The 10697-nt window shown below is 45.1% G+C and overlaps 1 protein-coding gene across 1 annotated transcript in view; it reads right to left on the bottom strand.

Annotated features, from left to right (window-relative positions):
* nampt2 (nicotinamide phosphoribosyltransferase 2) overlaps positions 1-10697 on the bottom strand; it is a 36876-nt gene that overhangs the window by 15055 nt on the left and 11124 nt on the right. The window contains exon 4 of the mRNA XM_019867688.1: positions 7437-7565. Within this exon, the coding sequence (XP_019723247.1) occupies positions 7437-7565 (129 nt within the window). The remainder of the gene's footprint in view (positions 1-7436; positions 7566-10697) is intronic.

Here is a 10697-nt window from a genome sequence, read left to right as displayed (position 1 = left end):
CATTCCTTGGCCCGGATGGCGCTCCCCTCTGGAACCAGTCCTGGAAACAGGGCTCGTTGCCAAGCACCTGGTGGTCGCGTCTACACCCATGGGGCCTGGACGGGCATATCCCAAAGAGGCCACGTGGGGAAGTGGAATGGGTTTATTTAATGGCCCCTGGCTCGATGCCTGTTACATTTGGGTTCACCCTTGTGGACAAAGGGGTACCCTCTCTCCACCTTTGGGTGGGGAGACAGGTCCTGAATGTTGTTTTTGCTTATGCACCAAACATCAATTCAGGGTTTCTACCCTCCCTTAGAGGGGGTGCTGAAGAGCGTTCCCACTGGGGATTCCATCATTCTGCTGGAGGACTTCGATGCTGATGTGGGCAATGACAGTGACACCTGGAAGGGCATGATTGAGGAGAACAGCCTGCCTAATCGGTTCTGCTAATGGACTTCTATGCTCGTGATGAATTTTCCATAATGAACACCATGTTCAGACATAAGGGATTCCACCAGGTCACCATCGGCTATCGTTCGATGCTCTGATAGTATGGGCTACCATATGCCCAAGTATAGGATGTTTGATCCTAGTATGACCATTGTTACAGTTTGGTCCGAATTGCCAGCAATAAGTCTCATTAGTTTCCAGTGAGGCAGCCTTTGTTGTTTTTTTTTTGTTTGTTTTTTTTAACCGATTCTTTCATAACTTTGTTGGACGGAATTTCTAGGCACAGCCAAGGCATTGATGGGGTCTGGTTTGATGAATTCCATCTCTGCTTTTTGCAGATGATGTGGTTCTGTTGGCTTCATCAAGGTGCACTATTCAACTCTCACTGGAGCAGTTCAAAACCAAGTTTGAAGCGACTGGGATGAGAATCAGCACCTCCAAATTGGAGGTCATGGTCCTCAATCAGAAAAGGGTGGTGTGCCTCTCCAGGTCAAGGATGAGATCTTGCCCCAAGTGGAGGAGTTTAAGTGTCTTGGGGCTTTGTTCACAAGTGAGGGGAGGCAGGGGTGGGAGATCAACGGGCAGATTGTTGCAGCGTTTGCAGTGATGCAGACTCTATCGGTCTGTCGTGGTAAAGTAGAAGCTGAGCCGAAAGGCGAAGCTCTCAATTTACCAGTTGATCTTGGTACCTACCCTCAGCTACGGTCACGAGCTGTAGGTTGTGACCAAAAGAATAAGGTCCTGGTTGTGAGCAGCCAAAATGTGTTTCCTCCACAGGGTAGCTGTGCGCTCTCTTAGAGATAAGTTGAGAAGCTCGGTCATTCAGGTGGGGCCCAAATTCGAACCACTGCTCCTCCGCATTGAGAGGAGCCACATGAGGTGGCTCGGGCATCTTGTTAGGATGCTGCCGGGAAGCCTTCAGGGTATGGTGCTCCAGACAAGTTTTATTGGGAAGAGGCCTTGAGAACAAACAAGGACACGCTGGAGAGACTGTCTCTCGGCTGGTATGGGAACGCCTTGGGATCCCACAGGAAGATCTGGACGAAGTGGCTAGGGAGAGTCTTGACCTCCCTGCTTAAGCTGCTGCCCCTGCAACCCGACCTCAGACAAACAGAAGAAAATGAATGAATGAATATAAATTATGATTAATTCACATGAAGACACTGATCTTGTTCATGATTTCTTACATTACCATCAGTTGGAAATCCAAATATGATTTGCAACATTTTATTTCTAAAAGTTTTTGCAATTGAGTTATAAAATGATCAATTCTTTCACAGTCCTATGAAATCACCCTGTCCCATCACTGGTGAACAGGACCCCCACCTACTTACTCATCTGGCTACCTGTTGGTGACCCCTGACAAAAGGCAACACATGTAAAGATCAATTACCTCAACATAGTTGGTGAGCCAGTAGAAGCTTGGGTCTGTATTTTCCACAGTGAAGAGCACATTGCCTCTGGGTATGATCTTGCCCTCAGGCACCGCTTTTATCCGGATAGGAAGACGGCCATCGTGTTTCTGACACAAAGGTAACATATTGATCATGAGGTGACCCCAAATCAGAAAATACACCAACCACCCACAACATTACAACCACTTGCACAATATAACAATGTCCAATGCAAGAGCACTATGCCTTTAAAAGACAAAGTATAGTTTTGACAAAACACAGCGAGGCAGGTACGAATTATGTTTCTGGGAGCTGTAGTCCACATTTTCATTTAAATTGTGTTGTTGATGATCAACTGTAGCGTATGTCTCTCCTTTGACCAAAATAGATTTGGAAAAATGTTAAGGATCAGATATTTGTATTTGATTTCATGAGACTAGGTCAGAATGGTGGACGAGCGGTAAGCAAGTCTGCCTCACAGTGATCCCCCTGCTTCCGTGGGTTTTGTCCGGGTACGCTAGCTTCCTCCCACATTCCAAAAATATGCATGTTTGGTTGTTCATTGAAAAATCTACATCAGGGGTGGGCAACAGCTCACCAGCAAGCTCTGCACAAGCTGGATAACAATCCTGATGATTTGAATCAGATGTGATGGAGGAGGGAGAAATATCAAACATCCAAGATACCAGCCCTCGAGGAACGGCGTTATCGACCCTGGGTCTAAAATTAACCCTATGCACAACAACACAGAAAGCATTTCCAGAAAAAGGTCAGATGGAATAAATACGATTTTCCACTGTCAATAAATTACAAGCTACTGGGACACCATCTGACTGAAAAATCATCTCTATGGTTGAATGTGTGATAACCTCGGGGTGTGTGATGAAGACATTTAATGATTTGGTGCAAGAACATTTCTAGGTCGAAATAGCACAGAAAAATATTACTTCTCGAAGGTAAGGAGATTGTGAACTCAGATTTGAGTTTCAACATGTTTTTCATATTGTGACGGTGTTTACATGCAGACCGAAAATTAACACGCCACCTTACACCCAACACTGAGTGCTGTGTGTAGAGTAATGTACTGTATACTCTCCCAAGGTGTGAATGTGAGCCTTGATGCTTCTTATTCTATACGTGTTCTGCAATTGGCTGACAAGTTCAGGTGAACCCAGCCTCTCACTCAAAGTCAGCAGGGAGAGGTTACAATTCACCTGCAACCAGTGGCGGCCAGTGGAAGGAAGGAAGCAAGGAAGGAAGATAAAAGTAGCGGCTTGTAATCCGGAATTTACGGTATGTTATGATTGCCTTCTCTGAGTCGTCACTTTATCATGGTAGAGGGGTTTGTGTGTCCCAATGACACTAGGAGCTAAGTTGACTGGGGATTTATGCCCCTGACAGGGTCAACCATTGTAAAAAGATGCTGGGTGAGGGACCAAACAAATTACATATGATAGACCTCCTATACTGAATGAAATATTTGGAACTTGAATTCCTTGGCCCGGATGGCGCTCCCCTCTGGAACCAGTCCTGGAAACAGGGCTCGTTGCCAAGCACCTGGTGGTCGCGTCTACACCCATGGGGCCTGGACGGGCATATCCCAAAGAGGCCACGTGGGGAAGTGGAATGGGTTTATTTAATGGCCCCTGGCTCGATGCCTGTTACATTTGGGTTCACCCTTGTGGACAAAGGGGTACCCTCTCTCCACCTTTGGGTGGGGAGACAGGTCCTGAATGTTGTTTTTGCTTATGCACCAAACATCAATTCAGGGTTTCTACCCTCCCTTAGAGGGGGTGCTGAAGAGCGTTCCCACTGGGGATTCCATCATTCTGCTGGAGGACTTCGATGCTGATGTGGGCAATGACAGTGACACCTGGAAGGGCATGATTGAGGAGAACAGCCTGCCTAATCGGTTCTGCTAATGGACTTCTATGCTCGTGATGAATTTTCCATAATGAACACCATGTTCAGACATAAGGGATTCCACCAGGTCACCATCGGCTATCGTTCGATGCTCTGATAGTATGGGCTACCATATGCCCAAGTATAGGATGTTTGATCCTAGTATGACCATTGTTACAGTTTGGTCCGAATTGCCAGCAATAAGTCTCATTAGTTTCCAGTGAGGCAGCCTTTGTTGTTTTTTTTTTGTTTGTTTTTTTTAACCGATTCTTTCATAACTTTGTTGGACGGAATTTCTAGGCACAGCCAAGGCATTGATGGGGTCTGGTTTGATGAATTCCATCTCTGCTTTTTGCAGATGATGTGGTTCTGTTGGCTTCATCAAGGTGCACTATTCAACTCTCACTGGAGCAGTTCAAAACCAAGTTTGAAGCGACTGGGATGAGAATCAGCACCTCCAAATTGGAGGTCATGGTCCTCAATCAGAAAAGGGTGGTGTGCCTCTCCAGGTCAAGGATGAGATCTTGCCCCAAGTGGAGGAGTTTAAGTGTCTTGGGGCTTTGTTCACAAGTGAGGGGAGGCAGGGGTGGGAGATCAACGGGCAGATTGTTGCAGCGTTTGCAGTGATGCAGACTCTATCGGTCTGTCGTGGTAAAGTAGAAGCTGAGCCGAAAGGCGAAGCTCTCAATTTACCAGTTGATCTTGGTACCTACCCTCAGCTACGGTCACGAGCTGTAGGTTGTGACCAAAAGAATAAGGTCCTGGTTGTGAGCAGCCAAAATGTGTTTCCTCCACAGGGTAGCTGTGCGCTCTCTTAGAGATAAGTTGAGAAGCTCGGTCATTCAGGTGGGGCCCAAATTCGAACCACTGCTCCTCCGCATTGAGAGGAGCCACATGAGGTGGCTCGGGCATCTTGTTAGGATGCTGCCGGGAAGCCTTCAGGGTATGGTGTTCCAGACAAGTTTTATTGGGAAGAGGCCTTGAGAACAAACAAGGACACGCTGGAGAGACTGTCTCTCGGCTGGTATGGGAACGCCTTGGGATCCCACAGGAAGATCTGGACGAAGTGGCTAGGGAGAGTCTTGACCTCCCTGCTTAAGCTGCTGCCCCTGCAACCCGACCTCAGACAAACAGAAGAAAATGAATGAATGAATATAAATTATGATTAATTCACATGAAGACACTGATCTTGTTCATGATTTCTTACATTACCATCAGTTGGAAATCCAAATATGATTTGCAACATTTTATTTCTAAAAGTTTTTGCAATTGAGTTATAAAATGATCAATTCTTTCACAGTCCTATGAAATCACCCTGTCCCATCACTGGTGAACAGGACCCCCACCTACTTACTCATCTGGCTACCTGTTGGTGACCCCTGACAAAAGGCAACACATGTAAAGATCAATTACCTCAACATAGTTGGTGAGCCAGTAGAAGCTTGGGTCTGTATTTTCCACAGTGAAGAGCACATTGCCTCTGGGTATGATCTTGCCCTCAGGCACCGCTTTTATCCGGATAGGAAGACGGCCATCGTGTTTCTGACACAAAGGTAACATATTGATCATGAGGTGACCCCAAATCAGAAAATACACCAACCACCCACAACATTACAACCACTTGCACAATATAACAATGTCCAATGCAAGAGCACTATGCCTTTAAAAGACAAAGTATAGTTTTGACAAAACACAGCGAGGCAGGTACGAATTATGTTTCTGGGAGCTGTAGTCCACATTTTCATTTAAATTGTGTTGTTGATGATCAACTGTAGCGTATGTCTCTCCTTTGACCAAAATAGATTTGGAAAAATGTTAAGGATCAGATATTTGTATTTGATTTCATGAGACTAGGTCAGAATGGTGGACGAGCGGTAAGCAAGTCTGCCTCACAGTGATCCCCCTGCTTCCGTGGGTTTTGTCCGGGTACGCTAGCTTCCTCCCACATTCCAAAAATATGCATGTTTGGTTGTTCATTGAAAAATCTACATCAGGGGTGGGCAACAGCTCACCAGCAAGCTCTGCACAAGCTGGATAACAATCCTGATGATTTGAATCAGATGTGATGGAGGAGGGAGAAATATCAAACATCCAAGATACCAGCCCTCGAGGAACGGCGTTATCGACCCTGGGTCTAAAATTAACCCTATGCACAACAACACAGAAAGCATTTCCAGAAAAAGGTCAGATGGAATAAATACGATTTTCCACTGTCAATAAATTACAAGCTACTGGGACACCATCTGACTGAAAAATCATCTCTATGGTTGAATGTGTGATAACCTCGGGGTGTGTGATGAAGACATTTAATGATTTGGTGCAAGAACATTTCTAGGTCGAAATAGCACAGAAAAATATTACTTCTCGAAGGTAAGGAGATTGTGAACTCAGATTTGAGTTTCAACATGTTTTTCATATTGTGACGGTGTTTACATGCAGACCGAAAATTAACACGCCACCTTACACCCAACACTGAGTGCTGTGTGTAGAGTAATGTACTGTATACTCTCCCAAGGTGTGAATGTGAGCCTTGATGCTTCTTATTCTATACGTGTTCTGCAATTGGCTGACAAGTTCAGGTGAACCCAGCCTCTCACTCAAAGTCAGCAGGGAGAGGTTACAATTCACCTGCAACCAGTGGCGGCCAGTGGAAGGAAGGAAGCAAGGAAGGAAGATAGATGGGGGGTGGGGGGGGAGAGAGAGAGAGAGAGAGAAAGAGAGAGAGAGTACTCCCTGCATTTAGAATTGCATGGAGGCCACCTCCAGCTAATCTTGCGCCACCCCCAGCCAGGCCAACTGATATCACTCAACAAAGCATCTTGCCCCAAGTGGAGGAGTTTAAGTGTCTTGGGGCTTTGTTCACAAGTGAGGGGAGGCAGGGGTGGGAGATCAACGGGCAGATTGTTGCAGCGTTTGCAGTGATGCAGACTCTATCGGTCTGTCGTGGTAAAGTAGAAGCTGAGCCGAAAGGCGAAGCTCTCAATTTACCAGTTGATCTTGGTACCTACCCTCAGCTACGGTCACGAGCTGTAGGTTGTGACCAAAAGAATAAGGTCCTGGTTGTGAGCAGCCAAAATGTGTTTCCTCCACAGGGTAGCTGTGCGCTCTCTTAGAGATAAGTTGAGAAGCTCGGTCATTCAGGTGGGGCCCAAATTCGAACCACTGCTCCTCCGCATTGAGAGGAGCCACATGAGGTGGCTCGGGCATCTTGTTAGGATGCTGCCGGGAAGCCTTCAGGGTATGGTGCTCCAGACAAGTTTTATTGGGAAGAGGCCTTGAGAACAAACAAGGACACGCTGGAGAGACTGGCTCTCGGCTGGTATGGGAACGCCTTGGGATCCCACAGGAAGATCTGGACGAAGTGGCTAGGGAGAGTCTTGACCTCCCTGCTTAAGCTGCTGCCCCTGCAACCCGACCTCAGACAAACAGAAGAAAATGAATGAATGAATATAAATTATGATTAATTCACATGAAGACACTGATCTTGTTCATGATTTCTTACATTACCATCAGTTGGAAATCCAAATATGATTTGCAACATTTTATTTCTAAAAGTTTTTGCAATTGAGTTATAAAATGATCAATTCTTTCACAGTCCTATGAAATCACCCTGTCCCATCACTGGTGAACAGGACCCCCACCTACTTACTCATCTGGCTACCTGTTGGTGACCCCTGACAAAAGGCAACACATGTAAAGATCAATTACCTCAACATAGTTGGTGAGCCAGTAGAAGCTTGGGTCTGTATTTTCCACAGTGAAGAGCACATTGCCTCTGGGTATGATCTTGCCCTCAGGCACCGCTTTTATCCGGATAGGAAGACGGCCATCGTGTTTCTGACACAAAGGTAACATATTGATCATGAGGTGACCCCAAATCAGAAAATACACCAACCACCCACAACATTACAACCACTTGCACAATATAACAATGTCCAATGCAAGAGCACTATGCCTTTAAAAGACAAAGTATAGTTTTGACAAAACACAGCGAGGCAGGTACGAATTATGTTTCTGGGAGCTGTAGTCCACATTTTCATTTAAATTGTGTTGTTGATGATCAACTGTAGCGTATGTCTCTCCTTTGACCAAAATAGATTTGGAAAAATGTTAAGGATCAGATATTTGTATTTGATTTCATGAGACTAGGTCAGAATGGTGGACGAGCGGTAAGCAAGTCTGCCTCACAGTGATCCCCCTGCTTCCGTGGGTTTTGTCCGGGTACGCTAGCTTCCTCCCACATTCCAAAAATATGCATGTTTGGTTGTTCATTGAAAAATCTACATCAGGGGTGGGCAACAGCTCACCAGCAAGCTCTGCACAAGCTGGATAACAATCCTGATGATTTGAATCAGATGTGATGGAGGAGGGAGAAATATCAAACATCCAAGATACCAGCCCTCGAGGAACGGCGTTATCGACCCTGGGTCTAAAATTAACCCTATGCACAACAACACAGAAAGCATTTCCAGAAAAAGGTCAGATGGAATAAATACGATTTTCCACTGTCAATAAATTACAAGCTACTGGGACACCATCTGACTGAAAAATCATCTCTATGGTTGAATGTGTGATAACCTCGGGGTGTGTGATGAAGACATTTAATGATTTGGTGCAAGAACATTTCTAGGTCGAAATAGCACAGAAAAATATTACTTCTCGAAGGTAAGGAGATTGTGAACTCAGATTTGAGTTTCAACATGTTTTTCATATTGTGACGGTGTTTACATGCAGACCGAAAATTAACACGCCACCTTACACCCAACACTGAGTGCTGTGTGTAGAGTAATGTACTGTATACTCTCCCAAGGTGTGAATGTGAGCCTTGATGCTTCTTATTCTATACGTGTTCTGCAATTGGCTGACAAGTTCAGGTGAACCCAGCCTCTCACTCAAAGTCAGCAGGGAGAGGTTACAATTCACCTGCAACCAGTGGCGGCCAGTGGAAGGAAGGAAGCAAGGAAGGAAGATAGATGGGGGGTGGGGGGGGAGAGAGAGAGAGAGAGAGAAAGAGAGAGAGAGTACTCCCTGCATTTAGAATTGCATGGAGGCCACCTCCAGCTAATCTTGCGCCACCCCCAGCCAGGCCAACTGATATCACTCAACAAAGCATAAAGCTCCAGCTGTGCTGACTGAGCGATTGATGTCCCTTTAAGGCAGCTATGTATTTTAACTGCAGTTGCAGTGTTGCGCCAATGTGGAGGCGCAATATTAACAGCGGTGCGCAGGAAAGACCTGAAGCAACTACTGAAGAAGAAACAGACTGAATCGTATTTTTCCACGCTAGTTGGTGCGATTGGCCATCAATGTGCAATATTTACAAAAAACAGGTACAGTACCTGTAAAAATTGCATTTTTTTTTTGCTTCCAAGCATGTCGTGTTTATTAAAATAAAGCTTCCTTTGTGTCAAAGTAACATTTATAATTTTTAGCATTGCAGATATATCAGGAAAAAAACAGCCACTTTTGTAAAAAGCGACTTCTCGAGGAGCAAACACCATGTTCAGACATAAGGGTCTCCACCAGATCATGGCTGAAGTTCGATGATAGACTTTGTGGTCATGTCAACGGACATGCGGCACTTCGCACTCATCCCGTGGGAGGCAGGAGAGATTGAGTTTGAGTGAGAAATTCTGGTCCACCATCTGGCGTCTCAGGAGGGGGAAGTTGTGCACCGTCAACAGAGAGAAAACGAAGACCTCCTCAATGACTTACTTTCCCATGAGGAAGCAGAGTCTGGGGTCTCTTAAATGGGCTTTCCTGTCTCTAGGATTGAGGTCAAGGTGATTCGAAAGTTCCTCGGTGGCAAGACCCCGGGGGTAGTTGAGATCCGCCCAGAGCTCCAAAAGGTTCTGGATGTTTTGGGGCTGTCGTGGTTGAGACGCGTCTGCAAAATCGCATGGACATTGGGGACAGTGCCTATGGCTTGACAGACCGGAATGGTGGAGCCCCTTTTTAAGAAGGGGGATGGGTCTCCCTATGCTTTCTGGACTTGGAAAATGCATTTAACCGTGTAGCACAGGGGATCTTGTGGTGCGGAGTGGGTGGGGTTGCTTGTACTTTAAATCAGTGGTTATACCACTCTGAATCAAGCTATGGTTTAAGTATGCAGACTGACTTGCTGATTGCTTGGGATCAGAAATGATGTGTGCTTGATAGGAGGGATAAACAGTATATTAAACGTTAAACTTTAAACGCAGTTGGTGACAAGAGTTCAGAAAGTAGCAAAACATGTGACTTTAACTCATCGCTGGTCACTTTATGTCATCCTCCAACTCCGCTACATTGGTAGGAAGTGGGAAAATGTACTTGGTTGTTGCTGTTTACAATTTCCTATGTCAAAAAGTGCTAAGGGTGCTGATTTTATGTTTTGTATTGAAAATGCAAAGTTGGAATGTGTTGCAATGACTTTGGTATCTCGGGCATATCTTTACATTTCTTCTTAGCAGGGATGAGAGTGGCTAGTGATGAAAAAAGCGGAGAGGGGCGTGGCCGAGACGGGAGCTGGCGGTACGGGGGCGGGGCCACTTACAAAAGTGGCACGAAACATGCTGAAGATGAAGTGTATTCAATTTACACACTATTTGAAACTTTAACAGAAAAAAATCCCAAGATTGTTCACTATTCTTTCAAGTGAAAATTTGTGCAATTTTGCTTATGCATTCCTGGTGAGCACCAACATAACATATAACTTCAAATTTGCTGCTCAAAATCAAAACTAAAAAAGGAAACACATCCCCTGCCATATTTAAGATTTGTTCATGACTTGTATTCATAAAGTGTTGTGTAAATGTGATAAAAAGCTGTTGATTCTTACCTCATACAGTGATAGTGAAGTCCCACACTGTTTACTATATATGGGTTATGAATGTATTTTATTATATAAAGTCTATTTACAGTATATACAACAATATACACTTTCATGAGGTAGAATACTTTATTTTCTCTTCATTTTAAGCTTTTTAGCAA

The sequence above is a fragment of the Hippocampus comes genome, unplaced genomic scaffold (assembly GCF_001891065.2).
Source record: "Hippocampus comes isolate QL1 unplaced genomic scaffold, H_comes_QL1_v1.1 scaffold84, whole genome shotgun sequence".
Classification (NCBI taxonomy): domain Eukaryota; kingdom Metazoa; phylum Chordata; class Actinopteri; order Syngnathiformes; family Syngnathidae; genus Hippocampus; species Hippocampus comes.
Note: the sequence above shows the minus strand (reverse complement) of the source record. Positions and strands in the feature narration are given on the sequence as shown.